The 22,295-nt window shown below is 47.8% G+C and overlaps 1 protein-coding gene across 1 annotated transcript in view; it reads left to right on the top strand.

Annotated features, from left to right (window-relative positions):
* CUL2 (cullin 2) overlaps positions 1-22,295 on the top strand; it is a 537,998-nt gene that overhangs the window by 441,120 nt on the left and 74,583 nt on the right. Inside the window, exon 18 of the mRNA XM_085631872.1 lies at positions 17,246-17,448. Within this exon, the coding sequence (XP_085487998.1) occupies positions 17,246-17,448 (203 nt within the window). The remainder of the gene's footprint in view (positions 1-17,245; positions 17,449-22,295) is intronic.

The following is a 22,295-nucleotide window of genomic DNA, read 5'->3' as shown; positions in this document are numbered from 1 at the left end:
GCTTTAGTTGCTGCATCCTTCGCACTTTCTCAAACAACCCTTTCAAGACTAGGTTAATGTGCAGTTTCCCTGACCCTTGGGCTAACTTTACCATCAGAATAGTTTGTACATACTCTTTTTGATAAAGTGCTGCAGAGAAACTCCATACTCTCATTGGCGTGTACGTTATGTTGGACCTCCTTAACACCCTCCTTCTCTCATGTACCTAATATTTAGTTTGCCCTTCATCAGACGTTCTCTTTTCTGTTTTCCATCTCCTATCTCCCATTTGCTGACTTTCATGCTAGGTATAGTGTCTGTGCTTGCATGTTTTCTTGTGCCTCCAGTGTTTCAGCATATGGAGGGGTTCTAGTAATTTTCGATTCTCAGTTCATAATTAAAATAAGAAGGCAATATTATAACTGCTGCTGCCTCATGCAATATCTTGTTACGTGTGTGCATAGCCCCACCAACCCCAGCAGAACACAACTTTGTTTTGGAGGTTAGATTTAAGGGCCCTCCTTAATTAACTGAGGAGAATTCCTGTTTATGCGTGCAACATATTGTTAAGTTCTGTGTTTACTTTTCATGTTTGCTACTTTATTTTAATGGCACTCGCCAGTACTTTTAAATAATCTGCACAGCACTTTCACCCACCTACCCTTCTAATCTTCATTAGTGAGCTGTCCCTGTTCTGCCACGGCTGGTGCCGTTTGAGGGGATGGACCTGTTTATCAGGCCAGAAGTGAGTGCAAACACTCATTCGCCGGGCAGCGCTCTAGCTGCCACATTCTCCTCCACCACCTCCTGCCTCAGCCTATTTAGGGCAGGAAAAGGCGCGGATGTGCGCCAAAGGCCAGCCCGTCTGCGTCCGTCCATGCCCGCCCTTGGCAGTTTTTCTTCATTTTTTAGGTAATCCTTAGTGGGTTGTTTACTCTCGCTTACCTAAAGGCAGGCTATCGCTATTCAAGTATTGAGCTTAAGCTACTAACCGTTCAACACACAGGTAAACCTTTTCACTGTTCCGAGGCTCTTCCTGTCTTAACACCTAATTCTAAAGCTGTCACCAAAAGCAGTCGCAGTGAGTCCACCCCTCACTCTACATCACTGTAGAAAAACACTGCAGGCAGGAACACTGTTGAGCAACAGAAACAATTAATGGGGCTCTATTTAAATGCTCGTTCGATTACTAAACGCGCACTTGAGGTATGGAGCCTACAGGACTCAGAGAAATCAGAACCTGGCTTCACAAGTCGGCACTTCCTGACATAACAGTGGCCTTCCCCCCCCCCCAGAATATCAACTGACCAGACTTGACAGAAGCATCAAAAGAGGGGGTGACCTAGCAATAGCCTCTAGAGCAGGACTGAAGATCTGCACTTTGGAAACCATTCTCTCAGACTGGATTGAAATATGTATTTTTAGAATTGAAAAGCAAACCAAGGGAACCTGGAGAGGTGCCCTTGTCTATAGACCTCCTGGTCCTAAAACTAACTTCACTAATCGTTTGACCGAGATCTTTGCCCCTCATGTGCTACCGGCTGACAACTTTCTGCTTATCGGAAATTTTAATTTCCATGCAGAACTCTATTCTGACACTGATGCCAACCAATTCATCTCCAACCTAAACACTTTGGGACTAGCTCAGAAGGAAACTGGACCCACCCACTCAGCTGGCCATACCCTTGACCTTCTATTCACAAATGAAGGCAACACTAGGGTGAAACCTCATATTCCCCATATCTGGTCAGACCATAACCTACTGAAATTCCATTTACCGGTAGCTACCACCTTTGAAAACCTGAATAGCGAACAGAAATGGATCAGGCCTTGGAGAAAACTCAGCCTTGCGACCTTTTCTCCTAATTTTACACCTCCTCTCCTAACAGGCTCTGAGAATATTGACCATGCAGCAGACGCCTTTGCGAAGGCAATCATTCAGGCTCTTAACATTATTGCACCCTTGTCAAAAGTCAAACACAAGTCTAAGGCTTCATCTTGGTTCACAAAATCTCTAAAAACTGACAAACGAGCCAGAAGGAAAGCAGAACATTAATGGAGAACAACTAAAAGTACTGAGGACAGACTAGCTTATAAACATATCTATAGACATTACTTAGCCAACATCGAGTTAGAAAAAAAATATATATTATTAACAGAATTGACAAGGCTTCAAATTCACACAAGGAACTTTACAGAATACTAAAAGAATTTACCAATCCCTCCTCCTGCCAAATTGAGAGTCCACCCTCACAAGATTGGGTAGACACATTGTCCACCTACTTTGAGGGAAAAATTGACATAATTCACAAAACCTTCTCTAATTATAACACTGTAGAGCAAAATAACAAATCTGACTGCACACAGATACTTGCCACAGTACTTCTAGAGATTACTGAACTTACTCAGGAACAAGTTAGAGCAGCCCTCCTAAAGATCAAAACCGCCTCACCGGTCGACCCTATTCCACCCCACATTCTGTCAACTCTCCCCCAGTGCTCCTTAAGAGTCTTACCAACCTCTTTAACATGTTCTTAAGTCAAGCGACAGTTCCAATTAAGTGGGAAGCAGTCCGGGTCAAACCTATCCTTACACATCTGCAGCTCCTTTAGAGCCCAGTAACTATCGGCCAATCTCTCTACTCCCTTATTTAGGAAAAGTACTTGCGTCGCTGGACACTAAACAACTGACAACCTACTTAGAAAGCCACCAAATGTTAGACCCTTCACAGTCAGGCTTTAGGACTGGCTATAGCACAGAAACATCCTTGGTAGCGGTAGTCGACAACATAAGACTTGCCCAGGACATTGGGCTGTCAGCAGTGCTGGTCCTATTAGATCTATCAGCAGCATTTGACACCATCTCCCAAAGAACATTAGAACAACGATTGTGGGAGATGGGAGTCGGAGGAACGGCCCTAAACTGGCTGAGTAACTATCTAAAAGACCGAACCACCGCCATACAACTAGGTGCTCTAGTTTCTCGCAGTCGGATGGTAGAAAAGGACGTTCCCCAGGGATCAATACTTAGTCCTATGCTTTTCAACCTCTATGTGGCCCCTTTGGCCAAGGATCTGAATTGAAAAGGGGGGAATTTAGGGGCCTACGAAAAACACCGATTTCATTAGGCTGGTATGCAATGCTGTAAGAGTACGCTGCGATAGATATTTTGTCCTACTAGGATGTGCTGGGACCGTCGCAGGGGGGTCTGACCTGCAAGTATGGGACACCTGGGCTCCTTGTGTTGCCTGTCGGATCTGATAGATAGCTTAACAGGACAATATAGCTCCATTCGGATGGTCCTTGAAGCCGTAAGACACACACTTCTGTTAGTGGATGATGTACAAACACTATTGGTGGCTGATAGAGGCCGAGCATGCGGGGAGGGAGGGGTGGTAGGGTGATTGTTGTAGTTTTTTGTTAAGATGGTTCTGTAGTAGGGGATCTCTGTGTATAGTCATAATCTAGTGAAAAGTCCTGCCCATGTGCGTGGACCCCGGAGCAATAAAAAATAATCTCTAAAGGTGACAAATCATGCAGACCTGCATACACCTTTAAGAGAGAATTTAATTTAAAGACCGATAATGCAGCCTATACCCACAGGCTACACTGTCCAGTACTTCAACTAGAATTCCACCAACATCCACAAACAGCACTGCCTGTCCAGCTTTTCTCCACATAGGAAAAAACCATGCCTCTACCAGCAAAAGCCTCTGGAATGATAGAGAGGAAGGAGTGGACAGACAAGCCCCATAGGCTGCCATTATGTGGCTTAGAACAGGATACTGTGCCTTTAAGAAAACTTTCCAGATTTCCAGAACTTTCCCCAGTATCCCAGAATGCCCAGCAGGTCCCATTTACTTTCAGTTCTTTTTTCCGGCTCCTGCTAGCAGGACCCTGGAGCATTGAGCTCTCCCTTTTTCAAGGGTTTATTGTAGTTTTTGTCAATTCTTGTCACTTTTTCAAGTGCTTAGTGGCTGGTACTGTCAACATGCCTGGAATGTGGTAGAAAGAAGGCTAAAACAGATCCACACGAGGTGTGTATAGGTTGCCTTCCCCAGTCCCACGTGCCTGAAGACTGTGATATCTGTCACTCGTTCTCAGCCAGGACCCTGAGGGAGAGAATGAAGATTAGGCTTCAAGTCCTGGAGGAGAGAAGGCTGAAGGCACCAGGTGGGTCTGGAGGGGCTGATTTGGCCCATACTGAGGCCTCTGGGGGGCTCCCCAGGGGCAGGAAGACCAGTAAGCGTTCCCACTCCCCGTCGACGTCGAGGGCGTCGGCGGCGTCGAGGAGGATGACTACCATCTGTTCGCCGTCTCCCCAGGGCTCTGGGGAGAAGCGACGTCGACGGTCGACGTCGAGGGACCTGAACAGGCCGCCGTCGACTACATCGGCGTCTTCGGCGACGACGCCGTCGACGCCGCCGTCCAGCAGTCTGCGTCGAGATCGGACCCGGCGTCGGCGCTCGCCGTCGAGGGGAGATCGCCGTTCGCCGTCGGCGAAGAGGAGACGGTCGACGTCGCCGGCAAAGACACGATCGCCGTCGAGACGCTCGAGGTCAAGAACATCGCCGTCGAGGCACAGATCGCCGTCGAGACGAAGATCGCCGTCGAGACGAAGATCGCCGTCGAGACGAAGATCGCCGTCGAGGGGAAGGTCGCCGTCGAGGAAGAGAGAGTCATCGGGATCGGTGTACTCGGTGGTGTATACACCTCCTCGGATGCCTACGTCACCGCCTCCTCCACCCCCGACTCCGCCTCCACCGCCAACACCACCGCCACCACCACCACCGCCTCCACATCCGCAGCCACGGCCTCCGCCGCCCCCACCTCGGTAGTTACCACGCACTCCATTGGGGCCGCCGGCGGTTCCCCCGCGGTCGGTTTCCCTTCCGAGGTACCCGACTCCGCCGCAGGGGACTCCGAAGCCACGACGCCCGCGGTCGCCGGGACCGGCTAGACCGGCGGGCAGACCGAAGCCGAAGAGGTCTCTCTCCCGCTCTCTCAGGAGGAGAAGATCACGGAGCCATGGACGGTCATCGTCGGACTCAGGACGACGCCGTAGGAGGCACAGGTCCAGGTCGCACACGCGATCCTCGACCAGAGACTTTTCCCCGACGCTGTCGGACTCGCCGGGGACTAGGGTGTCTCCGGTGGACGATTTGGTCTCTTTCCAAGAGGTGCTGTTGAGAGGGGCAGCAAAGTTGGGTATCACGGTGACGGTTCCAACACCCACGACGTCCGTGATATTCGAGACGCTTCATAAGAAACATCTGTCTCGCCCTCTACTGCCCCTTGTACCAGGACTGGTGGAAACCGCGTTGGAGCTGTTCCTCACTCCCGCGGTGACGAAGGCCGTCCCCTCCAGGCTCATGAAAAAGTATAGGGCCCCGGAGTCGGACCCTACCTTTTTGAGGGTGGACCCGAAGCCGGATTCGGTCATCGTGACGGCGGCGAGGAAACAACATGCGACCGCCCCTTCATCGACGGTCCCGCCTGACAAAGAAAGCCGCTGGCTGGATTCTGCGGGCAGGAAGGTGTGTGGGACCGCCGCCACCACCATGAAGGCGGCGAGTGCAGGGGCTTTGTTGGGCCGTTACGACCGGGCCCTGTGGGAGTCCCTGCAGCAGTATGCGGACCTGCTGCCCCGGGACAGGAAGGAGGACTTCTTGGAAACAGTGCGTGAAGGCATGCTGGTTTCTAATCAGGTGATCGGCGCGGCGGCGGATGTCTCCTTGTTGGCCGCCCACGCCTACTGCCATGGTGTCCACCAGAGGCGGCATTCGTGGCTGCGCCTGACGTCCCTCAAACCAGGCACCAAGAGCAGCAGTTCCGGAAGCCCTTCCAGAAACGCCAGAGGGGTAGAGGAGGCCAGCAGGCGACTACCACTACCAAGGGCCCGGCCGGGTCTTGGCCCTGAGCGGCTACTTCCCCCTCAACCATTACCCACTCCAGTGGGGGGAAGCTTTCAACTTTTTCCGGCAGAGTGGAGAAAAATTACTCAGGACAAGTGGGTGCTGACTATTGTTTGCAATGGATACAGTCTTCGGTTTATCAGCCCGCCGCCAGCGATTCCGCCGGTCAGCTCTCAGTTCCAGCTGAGAGAGCTCCAGGCGGAGGCAGACATCTTGTTGAGAAAAAAGGCGGTAGAAGAGGTACCTCTGTCTCAAAGGGGAAGAGGTCTGTACTCTCGGTTCTTCCTCGTTCGCAAGAAGGACAAGAACGAGTTCAGGCCCATTCTGGATTTGCGACAGGCAAACAAATGGATTCGCAGAGAGAAGTTTCGCATGCTGTTGTTGCACCAGATTTACCCTCAGCTGCAACGGGGAGACTGGCTCTGTGCCATAGATCTACAGGATGCGTACTTCCATGTGCCCATAGCACGGAAGCACAGGAAGTTCCTGCGATTCCAAGTCGGCGCCAATCACTATCAATACACAGTACTGCCATTCGGGCTAAAGTCTGCGCCCAGGACCTTCTCGAAGTGCATGGCGGTGGTGGCGGCGGCACATCTGCGAAGGAACAAGGTGTTTGTCTACCCGTATCTGGACGATTGGCTGATCAAGGCTTCATCCTTCTCGGAAGCGCAAGATCACTTCCGATGGACGTGCGCTCTCTTGCACAGGCTGGGGTTACACGTCAACATGTCCAAATCGGTCCCGACGCCGGTCCAGTGCATACAGTACCTGGGAGCCTCCATCGATACGCGGTCAGCAAGCGTGTCTCCTTCGGAGGAGAGACGGTTATCACTCCTTCGGAAGGCTCAGGACCTCAGGACTGCTCCATCGACGACAGTGAGGAAGGTGTCTTCTCTACTGGGATCGATGGCCTCCTGTATCTTTCTCACGCCTCACGCACGGCTACACATGAGACCATTGCAGGAGTGCTTGTGCTTGGAGGATCAGTGGGATCAGAGGACAGGCTCTTGGGACGACAAGATTCGACTGTCGCTGCATGCTCTTCAGTCTCTGAAGTGGTGGTGTTCGGCGGAAAACCTCCTCAAGGGGGTTCCCTTCCACAAGGACATTCCCACGACGAGTGTCGTGACGGATGCGTCTCTCCAGGGCTGGGGAGCGCATTCCGGGGACTTGCAGATTCAAGGAAAATGGTCTCTGTTGGAATCGACGTACCACATCAATTTCCTGGAACTCAGATCTGTCTTCCTGGCACTGAAGGCCTTCCTTCCGTCCTTCCAGACCAACTCGCTGCTGATACAGACGGACAATACAACCACGATGTATTACCTCAACAAGCAGGGGGGGTCGAGATCGCGCACTCTGTCACAGGAGGCACAGGCGATCTGGCACTGGCTGCTGGCCCGAGGACTGACGATTACGGCCACGCATCTGCCAGGGGTGCAGAATGCTCAGGCGGACGCCTTGAGCAGGCTGATTCAGGAAAACCACGAATGGGTCATAAACGACGAAGTACTAGGAGAAGTCTTCGCAAGGTGGGGGACTCCAGACGTAGATCTGTTCGCCACCGCCGAAAACAGCAAATGCCGAGACTTCGCATCCAGGTACTACCAGCGGGGGACGCTGGGGAATGCGCTATGGATCGATTGGTCGAACAGCTTTCTGTACGCTTTTCCACCCATTCCCCTGATTCCGGCAGTGCTCATCAAGCTGTCCCAGTCCAGGGCGCGGATGATCCTGATCGCCCCGGAGTGGCCCAGGCAGTGGTGGTTCACGGACCTACTTCACCGGTCTCTCCTTCCTCACATGCAGTTGCCGTGCAGGCCGGACCTTCTCACGAAGTTCGGGGGGCGGATGGTGCACCCCAACCTCTCGTCTTTGAGTTTGGCGGCATGGCTCCTGAAATAGTGCAATATGGCCATCTGAATCTACCAGACGATTGTATGGACATACTGAAGGAGTCTAAACAACCTTCCACTAGGACATCCTATGCTTACAAGTGGAAGAGGTTCTGTATCTGGTGTAAGTCCAAGAACTTTGATCCGACGACATGTAAGGAAGATGTCATCCTTCCATACCTTTTACATCTGGCGCAGTCTGGCCTTAATTTCCATTCCATTAAGGTTCATCTGGCTGCTTTGACTGCTTACAGGAAATGCCCTTCACAGACTTCCTTCTTTCAGATTCCTGTGGTCAAGGATTTTTTGGAAGGCTTGAAGAAAGTGTTTCCTCCCGTCAGACTTCCCTCGCCTTCCTGGGACTTGAATGTGGTGCTGTCCAGACTGATGAAGGAGCCTTTTGAACCCATTCACAAGGCTTCATTGCAGCACCTATCCTGGAAGGCGGCGTTCCTAGTGGCCATTACATCGGCCCGCAGGGTGAGTGAACTTCAGGCATTATGTTGTCAAGAACCTTATACTGTGTTTCATGCTGCTAAGGTTGTGATGCGTACTCACCCTAAATTCCTTCCTAAGGTTATCTCTGATTTTCATGTCAACCAGACCATAACTTTACCTACGTTCTTTCACAATCCCTCTTCGCCAGCGGAAAGGTCTCTCCATTCCCTGGATGTTCGGAGGGTGTTGAAATTTTATCTGGATAAGACCAAGGATATTCGTAGGTCAGACCAATTGTTTGTTAATTATGGATCAGTCAGGACCGGTCTCGCGACCTCTAAGCAGTCCATTTCTCGGTGGATTGTGTCCTGCATACAATTGTGTTATCAAAAGGCTAATAAGACCTTAGGGGGTAAACCTAAGGCTCATTCCACCAGGGGCAAAGCTGCCACGACGGCTTTGCTGCGTAATGTTCCGATTGCGGAAATCTGCAAGGCGGCCACTTGGAAGTCGGTCCATACCTTTGCTGCGCATTACTGTCTGGACACAGATGCCAGGGCAGATGCTCAGGTTGGGCAGGCTTCGCTGCAAAATTTGTTCGCACAGTAGTGGTATTGTCTTGTGTGTTCTCCACCGCTGTTGTGTGGGGATGGGCTTGCCATTCTATTCACTAGATTATGACTATACACAGAGATCCCCTACTACAGAAGGAGTAGTTTCTTTTCTGTAACTCCAGTTCTGTAGTAGGGATATCTCTGTTATAGTCATAAGCGCCCGCCCTCCTCCCCGGTGGAGAGATACTTATTCATATGTAGAATGCTACAGGTCTGGCGTGCTACGCCTTCAAAAAGAACTGAAAGTAAATGGGACCTGCTGGGCATTCTGGGATACTGGGGAAAGTTCTGGAAATCTGGAAAGTTTTCTTAAAGGCACAGTATCCTGTTCTAAGCCACATAATGGCAGCCTATGGGGCTTGTCTGTCCACTCCTTCCTCTCTATCATTCCAGAGGCTTTTGCTGGTAGAGGCAGGGTTTTTTCCTATGTGGAGAAAAGCTGGACAGGCAGTGCTGTTTGTGGATGTTGGTGGAATTCTAGTTGAAGTACTGGACAGTGTAGCCTGTGGGTATAGGCTGCATTATCTGTCTTTAAATTAAATTCTCTCTTAAAGGTGTATGCAGGTCTGCATGATTTGTCACCTTTAGAGATTATTTTTTATTGCTCCGGGGTCCACACACATGGGCGGGACTATTCACTAGATTATGACTATAACAGAGATACCCCTACTACAGAACTGGAGTTACAGAAAAGAAACTACTCCTTTTTAATTATAGTATATCCTGTAGGCCTCCACAACCTGTCATTTGCTTTGCCAAACCTGCTGATACACATTGGGTTACTGGAAATGTTCTGTATTGACGTGCCGTTTAAAACTTTATTCTACGGGTATTGGATCCTTGCAAGTTGCGTTTGGGAGACACTTTTTGGATGTTTAGCATTGGTACGGAATATTATGCTGTGTTGTTGATAGCTAGGTCATGCTAAATCTCATGTCCGTACGTACTTATAAATCGATGTATGATGTCTGCCTCATTTTTTTTGTAAAACCAATTTAAAAAAAAAAAATGGTGGCCCCTTTGGCCAAGGTAATCAGATCTTATGGGTTCGATGTGGTGTCCTACGCTGATGACACTCGGCTGTTAATCACTCTCGGTCCCAACCCAACAGACACCAGAATCAGATTTAAAAGCTGTATGACTCACATAAACATCTGGATGCAAACCAACTATCTTCAGCTTAATGCAAGTAAGACAGAGATAATTCTATTTGGAAAGCATATGAACTGTGGTCCAATGACTGGTGGCCTCAGAACCTTGGCCCTTGTCCATCTCCTAAGCCCATGGTACGTAACCTTGGAGATCATATTTTGAGCACCTGTTATGGCAGTATGCGAAGTCTTCGTAAAATCTTCCAATGGACTCCAGTAGAATCAAGGAAACCACTCATTCAGGGTTTAATAATTAGTTGTCTTGACTATGGAAATACCCTGATGACCTCCATCAATGAAGAGCTATTCACCAGACTTCAGATGTTGCAGAACAACGCCGCCAGACTGGTGTTAAATCTACCATTGCGGTCTCCATCTTCACCCAGTTTAAAAGCTCTACACTGGCTTCCTATTAGGAAATGAGTTTGTTTCAAGACTATCAGCCTGGTACAAAAGACCATCTGTGGAAATGGACCAAGCTACCTGGACAAGAATCTTAGCTGGTATTTACTTAACAGGAATTTTAGGTCAGGAACAAAACATCTACTTACCCCTCTCAGGGTCCAAACCGCCAGGAATGGTGTCAGATCCTTTTCTCATTTAGCTCCCCTTTTCTGGAATGAGCTTCCAATGCTGCTTCGTATGATCACCGATCACAAACGGTTCCAAAAAAAGCTTAAAACCTGGCTCTTTTGATTGCTTTTACTCCCCCTGTCAGCCGTCAATCTTCTCCTATGTTTGTTTTCGCTCTAGCGATTTGAGACCCCTTCGGGTGATGTGTGCTCAATAAAACCCTATAACATAACATAACCTCTGACTTGGACCTGAGTGGAGTCACTTAAAGCTGTGCCTATCTCCAATCCTGCCACGATTTCAACTGTCATTTTGCTGCTAAGCTATGTCATAAATTGCAGCAGCTTCTTCACCAATGAAGAAGATTACTGTAGGAAAGTAGGATCTGCTTTCATCGGCACTCCCACTTTTTGGCTTGTGTGTGTATGTTTTTGACTTTGTCTGCTGGGTTCCTGATAATCAGGACCCCAGCATCTGTGTTTTCTCATCTAAATTGGCTTTGGTAAGTACTTTGGTACCTCCACAATTGGCTACTGGTGTTCCCTTCTAAGTCCCTAGCATATGGTACTGTGGTACCTAGGGCATAGGTACACCATTGGTCTCCCATAGGCTGCAGCATGTATTGTGCCGCCCATGGGAGTCCACTTTAACTGTGACTACAGGCCTGCCATTGCACAATGTGTGAGTTGGTGCTTGCACCTCTCACAATAGATACGTTTCCTTATATCTGAGGTCACTACACTTAAAAACTACCAGACACCCCTATGGCAGGCTCTTCAGTCCTGAGGGCAGGGTGCTTGTTTGAGTGTGAGGGTGCCCCTATGAGCAGGACACCTCTACAAACCCCGGAGTCAATTCGCCAGGCTTTGTTAGTGTGGTCAGCCATTTTAAGGTATATAGTGGACCTCAGTCATTACGAGATGTCTAACTGTATAGTGGATGTACCAAACCTGGTCATGTTTGTTATCAAACATGTTGGAATCATACCCAAACACCGATTCCGGTGCTAGGAGTATGGTCCCATGTACTGGGGGGCTCCCTAGGGATCCCTCCTGTACTCCCGGTAGCAGCCTTTCAGAGTCTGCAAGCAAGCTAATGCTGGTGCCGGCCACAGACACGATTTTGCCCCCTGCTGCTGCGCTGAGCTCAAGCAGGTAAGGGAAGGTAGAGCAATAGGTTTCCTGTCACAGGGAGGTATGACCACCTCCCAGACAGGACTTAGTGTATTGGGCTGGGGTGGGGGTGCTTTTAGCACCACCAGACTGCTGTGAAGGGCACATTTGGTGCCCTCCTTGCGTACTCCAGTTTGAGCCAGTTCAGGAACCCTTGGTTCCCGATCCGGCTCGAAACTGGACAAATGACATGGGAGTATCCCCCCTCTGTCCAGCCCCTCCTCTTGGAAGTACCCCTGAGTCGTTCCAACCCTTTCCCTAGGATACTAAAGGGCTTCCCTGTGGGTGGGTCCTTAGATTCGTCGTGAAACAAGACTCACTTCTGAAACCAAGACACTCTTTGACCCTCTGGACACTTGGACTTAGTTGGACTTCGACTGGATCTGAGACTGCATCAAGGAAGACTTCTGCTACTCTTGGTCTCGCTGTTCTACAAGTCTTCTGCGTTGCCTTTGTCTGTGCTTTATCCAGCTTCTCCAGAATGCCTATGGGCATCAAGGACATCTGAACTAATCTCCCTAGTAGTGAAGGAATCCCTTCCCTGCATCTGCAGGCACCACAACGAAGCTGACCGGTCCACTGCTCCTCTCGTCCCAGGGACTTCCTGAGGCCCAGCAACACAGGTGGTGGTTCTGCAGCTCTCTAGAGTCCTGACTGGTCTTCTCAGCAATTTTGAGGACAGTATCCCTCGTCAGAGCCGCTGGGACCAAACCCATGTGCACCGCATCAACTTACCGTTGTCAAGGCTTTATGGCTATGCACTCTAGAGATCATCGGACTACAAGAAGCTCCAGCCTCCAGTAGCTCTTCCTGCCAAGATCAGTATCCTCTGCATCATGGGCCTTCATCTTTGGTAAGCTGCTAGATATCCCCTTGCGACTCCTGCGCCTTCGGCCTGTGGGTCCTCTTGAGGATCTTCCTTTGCTTCAGTGGGTTCCCCTGCTTGCTCGGGTCCTTCTCTGACTCTCCTGCACTTGGTGAATTCCTTGGACCTTGCTGGTCCCAACAACAGCATCTCTTCGTTTTCAATGCCAGATGCGGCTACTAAGGCTTGTTGGTGCTCCCCCCGCTGACTGACCACCTGGACGCCGACATCTGACGTGGGACAGCTCATGCACGGCTCCTGATCTTCCTCTGCTTCGCCTGATCCTCATAGCTGCAGCGACAAGGTCACTGTTGCCTCTTCTGAACCTCTCAACATCGGTGGGCATTGTGCTTCCATGCCTCCTGGTCACCTCTGAGTGGCATAGACACTGTCTCCGCTGTTTGCAGGTTCTTCACTCCCCGAATCTACCCTTAGATTCCACCGGACCCCTTCACAGGCTTCTCCAAAGGCATCTTCTTTGAAGCCGTCCATTGTTGTTTATGGCAGGTTCCAACTTCACTTCACCTCTGTTCACCCTGCTTCCCTGGCGCAGGTGACCTGGTTCCTGTGGCATCCACGGGTGGGGTGGCTCTCCAAACTTCCGTCTTCCTAAGGGTTTTTTCAGGGTTCTCTGGGAAGGGTCCTTCTTCTTTAAAACTGCAACAGCGACTTCTCCATTGACTTCCATTCAGCACGCAGCTGGATTTCCAATCTGCACACAGCCTCTGTGGGGTTCCTGGATACTTACCTTGGGTGGTTCCTTGTGTCCCCATCTCCTCTGAGACTTCTTGTCCAAGTCCCGTTCACATTCCACTTTTAGTATATGGTTTGGTCTCCCCCTGGTGACCAGTGTATATTTGTGCTACTTACCTGATTATTTTTGAGTATTCTTGTGTATTGTGTTGATATCTCCAGGTAGGAGATATGCAAATGTGTTAGTGATTGTGTTGTGTAATAAATAGACTTATTTTTATAAAAACTGTGTGGTTCTTTTTCATCTAATCTTCACCATCATTTAAATGTGGTAAAACATCCTGTTTTCCACTCCTTCAACATAAGCCTTAAGGCCGCTCTCCACAGCGACCACTTTGAAAGCTTTCTATGGTTATCGAAGACCACTAAAATCACCATAAGTGTTGTCTGGATTAGTGCAGGGTGCACCACTTGAATAAATGTGTATCATATACTAAGCCAGCCTCCTGCAATTAGTTGGAGGAGATTCCAGAGGGACCAAGTAAGAGACTCCGCCACTGAGGGTGAGAGACCTTGAGCCAAACAGCAGAACCAACAAATAATACTAATCGTGAGTTGAAAATTATAAATTTAAAATTTTAACATGCAGAAATGATTTTCAGAATTTGTTTTCCCAATTGTTAAAGAGAAAGATTTTTTGTAACATATTTTTATTGACATTTTCACAGTTCACATACTGTACATTATACAGATCCATCGAGCTGTTATGCCATATAGTACAGCATGCGGTATCACACATCACCTGCATAGACTAGTAAATCATCAGCGGGAGAAAAATAACGAAAGAAAAAAAAACGCTCAAATACATCATGATGTGTGTACCCTATTGGCTCTGATACATGATATGTCGCGTGAACTGGGGTGTAACACAGGTATAAACTAGGGGATGGGCATGGAAGATCATATCCAGTTGTCGCCAGCGAGTGCATTAAACGTCGTATGGGTATGGCGCCTCTATGATTCGTGATTACATATCCTCTTAGGTTCGACCTGCAACTGCGATAATATACCCAATTCTGGGGCCTTGTACGTGATCACGTGGTCGGGATAACATGAGATTAGTCGGGTAGGGTCTGTGACTGCGCTTGCAGGGCTGACAATGTGGGTGGGTCGTCTGTGGGGTTCGCGCCCGGGGTTAACTGCTTGAAATGATATATTAACATAGCCCATTCCATAGATATAGGGTTTTTGCAGACCCCCCTCACCTCCTCCTCCGCGGCCGCCCATTTGTGTGTGGCTCCCACCCAAGCCGCCAACGGAGGGCCGGTGGGGGAACGCCAGTGCATGGCGATGCTGCGTTTGACTAATAGCACCGCAAGGGAGAGGAAACGAGTCCGCACCTTGTGCTGCTTGCTTGCGCGAAAGATGCCTAGGGCACTGGCCTCCCATGTGTTCATGCAGGTTAGCCCTGTAAGGTCACCCAGAGCAGTGTGAATGTGTTGCCAAAAAACTTTGATGATACAGCAACTCCAAAACATGTGTTGGAAATCTGCATCCTGCGCATGACATCTGGGGCAAAGGAACTGCGTGTCGGGGTAGAATCGTTGGAGGCATGCAGGTGTTAAATAAGCCCTGTGCAGTATGTAATATTGAAATGTTTTTAAAGCGTGCGTTTCTAGATACCTTCTTGGGGTACTCCAAAGCCCTCTCCTTCTCGTGGAGCACGCGCCCAATTTCAGTCTCCCATGTGGCCCGCAGGGTCTCCAGTGGTTTGTTGGTCAGTTCTCGTATGGCTTTATAGAGCCATGTAGTTAGATGGCGCCCCACTCCCATGTGTAGAAGCGTGTGGAGTACTGGATGTGTGTGCGGTTCCCCCCCCCTGGCAAGGTCCTGGTATGGTCAGTAGCTATCTAGTAGTTAGCGGTGAAGCAGGAACTGCCCCGGGGGAAGGTTCAAGACTGTGGAATGGTCTTAGCTGCCCGTCCTCAAAAAGGGATTCCATCTCTGTAATGCCACAAGATGTCCACGTGCGCAGCACGCTGTTTGTGTAATAGTGTTCCCGTTTGGGCCATCCCACCAAAGTGAGTAAAGGGGAGTACAATGGGGTCCCCGGGGACATGCGGTGAATTCTCTGCATGCACCTACGTGCCACCGCCACCTGTAGTGGGTAGGTACGTTTCGGTTTAGTGCCTGGGAGTAGTAGGTGACGGATCTCTGGAACCGATATCCGCCCTGCAGTGGTGTGAGTTTCCACAGTGTACCTGTCTGCCATCCAGTGAGAAAGCCACTGCAGCTGTGCCACCAAAAAGTAGGCCTCGAATGAGGGAGCTTGTTAAAGAGAAAGATAAGTGCACATCTTTGAAGATCTCATGCTATATCTACATCTAATTTGAGGGATTTGTATTGCCTTTTTTGAGTGTCTCAAAGTTCTGGAAGGTTCAATGTTTATAAATGAAGAAAAATACCTTTATATAATCTATTATGAGCCACACATATATGATTTACTTTTTTTCAATAAAAAAGTCTAGGTTAATCTCTGAAATGGGGTGTTTGCCATGGGAAACAAAATATTCATTCAATTTTTCCTTCATTTCAGCGCAGGTGAGTTCATTGAATCTGCTTGGGCATTCGATCAGCATATGGAAAAAACCTTGATTCTTTTGTGACTTGCAGATACGGCCTGTCACTGAAAATTTAACAGCCGATCTTAAAAATATGAAAGCAGAGCATTTAGAAATTGGATAGGAACAGGGAAAGTGAATGTAATGCAAAACGCTTCAGGAAAGTTTGGTGTCAATGCGCATAAAAGGCCCAGTTCGTCCTCTTAAGCAAGAAAGGCAATTACGTTTGGAGCAGTTTGAGTGATATGGACAAACAGAATTAGTCTATCTAGTATCCCAGTATGTATGCAAAGAATAGTTTGAGACTGGGTAGAAATGGACCATGTCCTCTGTTATCCCTGCGTTGAGTTTCGTCTCAGACTCCTAGAATTGATGTCTCAGTTGCATGTTTGAGCCTTTATGCCAAGTGTATTGTGCTGGATCATGCCCCTTTTCAAAATGGTCTTGAAGCTGGTGAACAACTATTTCCTTCATATAATTGACCAATAGTGGCAGCTGCCCTAAACCGACTGGGCTTTATTGTAGGTGGACAAAAGTGGCAATGTATATTGTAATGTGATTCACCCCAGGACAGTTACAGGTAAGTACTTTTCTCGCTAATCCTGGTCTGAAACTGACAGCATAATTCAAAAGATTAGTATGTACAGGAGAAACAGTAAGCTCGGAAACCTTGGAGCCAACTTAAGTAATGCTTTGACTGTATGACAGATTGTAATTCCCATCCACATTTAGAATGTCATGTTACTTGTGTCAGTGCAGCATCAGGATAAATAGGAAGCTTTTTAATTGTGTAAAATACAACTATACATGGATGTTGTTTATGTAAGACAGTTATTTTGTACTGTTAATGCATGTAGTTGTATGTTTCGGATTGAAACTTTATCATTATCAAATTAAATCATGTAGGTCGTGCATTGTGTTTCTTTATTCTCATAAGTAGCTACACTTCATATTTTAATTTCTAGTAAAATAAATAAATACAAAGGCTGACCAAACACCTTTCCACATTGTAAGCCACATCTGGTACTATATTGTGTCTGCCTTTAACACTTTTTAGAGTACATTTACATTGGTTGCTACTTCAAAACATAAGCCTTCTGGCTTTAAGATATTATTCCTAGTAAAGTTGTTTTGCTAGTTCTCATTATGAAAATTTCTTCCTGCTGTTGAACATGGAAAACAGGTGTTAAATTTAATGAACCCCAGCAAAATAATTTTGTTTTTGATGGTGTACCCCTTAGTCAAATCCTACTTTTTATGTAAGATAAGAAAAATGTATATCTTTAATTTGTGTTTTATGTTATCCTAATTATTTTTACCCCACTAGGCGAAGTGAAAATGAATTATCTAAGTAAACCATATGTTGCTATGGTTACGACATACCAAATGGCAGTCCTGCTTGCCTTTAACAACAGCGAAACAGTAAATTACAGAGAACTTCAGGACAGCACGCAGATGAATGAGAAAGAACTGACAAAAACAATCAAATCATTATTGGATGTCAAAATGATCAATCACGATACAGAGAAGGTGTGTAATATTTTAATATTGTAATTCCTTTTAGTATCCTATACAAGATGGGCAGTGGGTGTAAAGAGGAAATAGCTCCACCACCTCCTACTCTGCTACTAAGGATAGCTGATAGTATTCACCAAGTTCACACCCAGTACTAGAGGTGCTTGTTGCAGCTTTTCTCCCTTTTTCTGAGCACTGCAGCAGACAGAACACTGGTGAGATTGATTCAAGACTACGCAGATTAGTTATTCAGCGGGCTGATATTTAATAGCGCTCACCACAGGCTAGCAAAGCGTTGGGCACCAGCACTCATTCTTTTACAAATTAAGCACTGGTTCATGCATGACCTTGAATGTTTGCAGAGGTTATTCAACCTTGCTATAAATGTGTTCTGTGCAGTAAAACACGTCCACAAATCTTTGTTTTGTGTAAGTGAGTAATGTGCATAAGGACAAGGTGTACAGGGTATAATTTTGTTGACGCCTGTAATTATATTGGCTGTTATTTTCTAAAATAGTTACATTTTCCTTTGTTGATGCAGCTTTATCTGAATTTGGGTTCTTCATTTTCCTTGTTCTTCAGAGGGAAGATTTGGTAAGATGTGAAGGGTTTGCATTTATTGATGGAGTTGGAATTTAAACCTGTTTCTCCACATCGCATAGATTTTGGAAGGGTAGTTGTTATAACCTATTGTTGTTGTGGTGCATCTTCCTTATTAATATTCTGTCCCTTGCTGCTCAGCCATGAGTGATGTCACTTGGAATGTTGAGTGTGTGGGACTGGAGGAGTTGGCAGTTGGTAGAGATGGGCTGAGCAGCAGGGAGGCTGCTCCTGGTGGGGCTTTACAGGGCTTATATATGGACTTAACAGAGGCTTTACTTGAACTTTACATGGACTTTGTAATGTATTAAATAAACCTACAACTTGTTCTAAGCGGCCTGTCTACGAGACATCATACATTACAGGGGTGTGGAATTTTTGAAAAAAATTACTTGTCCAAGGGACAAAGTGCTACAGAAATCTTCTTGTCCTGTAATAAAATCCACTTGTCCCCTTTACTACCCTAAATAATTTAGCTGCTGCTTTTACTAAATCGGTTACACCCTCCCAAGTAAAGTTGCCCTCCGCTTCTGCCCATCAGTAGTAAGCAGCCACGCAAATCCCTTTACAGCAACCTATAAGCTTCCACATTCCTCTCACCATAAAGGCGAAACACATCTACTTTCCTCTCAATTACAGTACACAACCCTTCCACTGACTCATCATAGGCTCCATCCCATCACCCTTTGCTTCTGTTCCTTAACACTGTTAGCTTCATGTTACCCATTTCTCTCAATACAGACCGAATAGTGTTATCTCCCCTCTCTCTCTCATTACAGGCCACAGGTTCCATGCCCTATTCATCCACTACACAGAATACAGGTGTCATGCTTGGCCCATTTGTCTCCAACTCACTACATGTTCTATGCCCCTAGGGGAGTGTAATGCTGTGGCTCGTGAGCATGTAGCATAAAAGACACTGGTGGCAGACTTACTAGCCAGGAGAAAAGAGACAGATGGTGGTGGCAGTGAGTGGAAATATGTGGGACCCGAAATGGAGATGGGGGGGGGGGGGGGCAGGATGAAGTAGTGTACAAGAATGCAAGGAAGTGTACAAAGAGTATGCTGGGAAGAGAGGTGGTCAGGTTTGTAGAACAGGAGTTGAGGCGCTAAGCAGGGAGTGAGCGGCAGAAGGAAAAATTAATGTGATGAGAAGGGACTATAGCGACTAACAACTGAAAGATACAAGACAAACGGGAGGCATCTGTAAGATTATGGGTTCACTTTTCTTAGCAAGTAGGCAGGGGTCGGTTTATTCCGGGCAGAAAGAGAAATTTGGTTTAACCCCTAATATTCTGGTTTATAGAAGCATCTTTCACCCCTGACTGCAGTAGGCCAACACCCTGAGAGGCTGAGGAAATCAGAATAAACAGCAAAACACAACAAAAGGGGGCCTCAGGAACATAAAACCCAATAACCATATATTTAAAGCAAATAACCTCAAAATCAAGACACAGTCAATACTCGCAGTGTAACAGACACGCTCTGAACTTGATTATTCTGGGCGAAAGTACCAAAAATGCAAACTGAAATTGAAAATACTAAATATCTCTGCATATTTTGTGTACATTCACCTGTGGCATCCTTAGTTAATTTTTCGTGAGCCAGGACTATAATTCCTGTCTGAGCCACTGTCGAGCTGAGCAATATACGCAGAGGGAACAGTAAGACTGACTAGCCAAGCCAGGGACTGCATATATATGAGTTTTACCCCTCTCTCAGAGCCAGAGACTAGACTCAAACCAAGCTAAAGTGGTTATAATTACGGGGCCGGGCTGAGCCAATGAGGGGCTTAGTGCAGGCACCGCTGAAAAATGCAATGTTATTATCAGGATTAAAAGGGGTAGTATTAACATGAGGGGCCGTCGCAACAGAATGCACACTGGACAAAAAAATAAATTAAAAAAAGACATGCCAACCCTCCCGATTCAGACGGGAGACTACCGATTTCAAGGCTAGTCTCCCGCCTCCTGATTCAAGCATCCAGAAGCCTGAGTCCTCAAGGTTTCAGCTGACAGGGCTTGGTAATGTGTAAAGTGCTGATTCTTCCAGCAATAGTCAGAGTGGCGATGCGGGGGCTCTAGAAGGGGTGAAAAACCAATTCAGCCTCATTAACAAGCGAATTATCTTTTAAAGACCTCTGAAGTACTCGGGGGCGGTGTGTGCCCGGGAAACTGTCTCAGCCCGGGCTAACACACAGGGGTGGGGGTGGGGGTGGGGGGTTGGTGTATGCACTGCCAGCAACCTGCCAGGCCAGTGCACAACACTTGCGTCACCCTCTCTCTGCCAGCCATTGCGCTCCATGCTTCTGAAAGGTAAGAAAAAAAAGTGCATTTGCGTTTCAAATGTCCGATGCTGCAGCAGATCACTTTCAAAGCCCATACATGACAGTAACCCGATTCAAGGAGCCATTCTACCGATTTTTTTCTAAAAAATGTCCTGCTTTGCTCATCTGAAATGTTGGCATGTATGACACACTGACCTGAGGCTTGCATGTAGAGGGAAGACACACTTTGCAGCGTACCCGCTTTAGTGACGACTTGTGTGCTGCTTGCTGCTCCTCTAGTGTTCATCCCCTGGATGTTCCCAGTGTAACCACGGCTCCGGGCTGACCCGTAGATTGACCATCTTGCCGGTTGTAAAAGTTGTTGGGGGGAGGCGCGCTCTCAACACCAGCATCAGTAGTTGGTTCTGGCCACCAGTCACAGTAAAGAAATCCTCAATTGAAGGCTGCAGTCCAGAGCCTTAGTTAAAGCCAGTCAGATCAGTGCTACTCCGTTTCCCGTGGCGGTCTGTGCCTTTCCCGCCCTGCGGCCGCGCTGAAAAGGGGGGGGAGGGGTGTTGGCGATTTCTCATGTAAGAGCAGAGGCAGGGGCGCCGCCCCCGCTATGACGTTACATGCCGCATCTTCATTTCCTTATGCCGGGTTTCAGTCTCCCCTGGCCCTGGACAATGCCCTCATGTTCTCCTCACGTGTGAGGAGCTTCAAAAGCAGAGACCCTCCTCCACCCGTTCCCGGATTTTACGTGACGACTTTGGCGGGATTGTAGAGAGCGGCTCTCGTCATTTGATCTGCAGAGCAGAAAACTTTCGAAGTGCCGATAATCTGCATTTGAGCTGCTGGGCCTGCCAAGCCCGCAACACAGACCATTTAACTCACACAGCTCACAGATCGTTTATTATTGATGTGAGTTAATCTCTACTTGTCCGTCGGACAAAATAGACAGTGAATCTTCTTGCCCGTCATAAAAATCAACATGGTTCGGGCGTCGGGCGATATGATTCCCCCACCCCTGCATTATTACACTGGCGACGATTTGGAGGAACCAACGCGTGTGCTACTTCAATGGATTATGGTTTTCAAGAGAAATTTCAAGTAAAGGAACTTCAAGAGAAATTTCAAGTAAAGGAACTTCAAGAGAAATTTCAAGTAAAGGAACTTCAAGAGAAATTGCATATTTTGAGGAAGCTGGCACTCAAAAGCCCCACCAGTGACCACTCCATCGGTCGCCCTAATATGTAAGTGCCAGTTTCTGTTGAATCTCTAGTTCTCTTCAAATGAAACAGAACCTACATGTTGAGCGAGGATGGCTGTGAATGCTTTGGTAATGTTTCTCAGGTCCTGCTGTCCTGTCTGAGTAACGAGTGTTTGGGAATTAGCACCAGCGATGTATGCTGGGGAAAACCGGCAACCCTGTGATCTGTGACATTTAAAAAAAAAACAGAGGCTATTATTTCTTTTAAACCTGTGGAGATAAGCTGCTGAGGTGAATGCTGACAATGTGAGCCGTGACGCTCCAGAGTGATGTGAGCGACGTGTTCTGAGAGAAATCGGCACCATACACGAACTTCAGTGCAGGTCTGACTTCCCTATTAAAAATGCTTGTGTAACGTTTGTATTTGATGAGGCACTAAGTTGACCCCGGCTGACATTTCGATTGAATTGGCATCTGCGAGAAAAGAAGTTGGATTTTGAACCTCTGGGCGTTGAACACCCGCCGTATTGCGATTTAAAAGTCTGCTGCGCGAGTTACAAACAGCGCGTGCAGCCTTACCTGAACTTGATTGTCCTACGATATCTCCCTCTGACGCGGTGTGTGCCTGCTTCTGGACGCCTACATGCACGGATGCGCCGTGAGCCATCCAGCCCAGCGTCATTTGCGTGCCGCCATGTTTTGGAAACTGACAATCTCTACTGTTCATAATTTTGTGGTGTACACGTTTTGCCAACCACGTTTTTGTTGGGGGAGGTTGTCAAGAAC

Source organism: Triturus cristatus, chromosome 10 (genome assembly GCF_964204655.1).
Source record: "Triturus cristatus chromosome 10, aTriCri1.1, whole genome shotgun sequence".
NCBI classification, from domain to species: Eukaryota; Metazoa; Chordata; class Amphibia; order Caudata; family Salamandridae; genus Triturus; species Triturus cristatus.
This window is presented reverse-complemented; position numbering and strand designations above follow the sequence as displayed.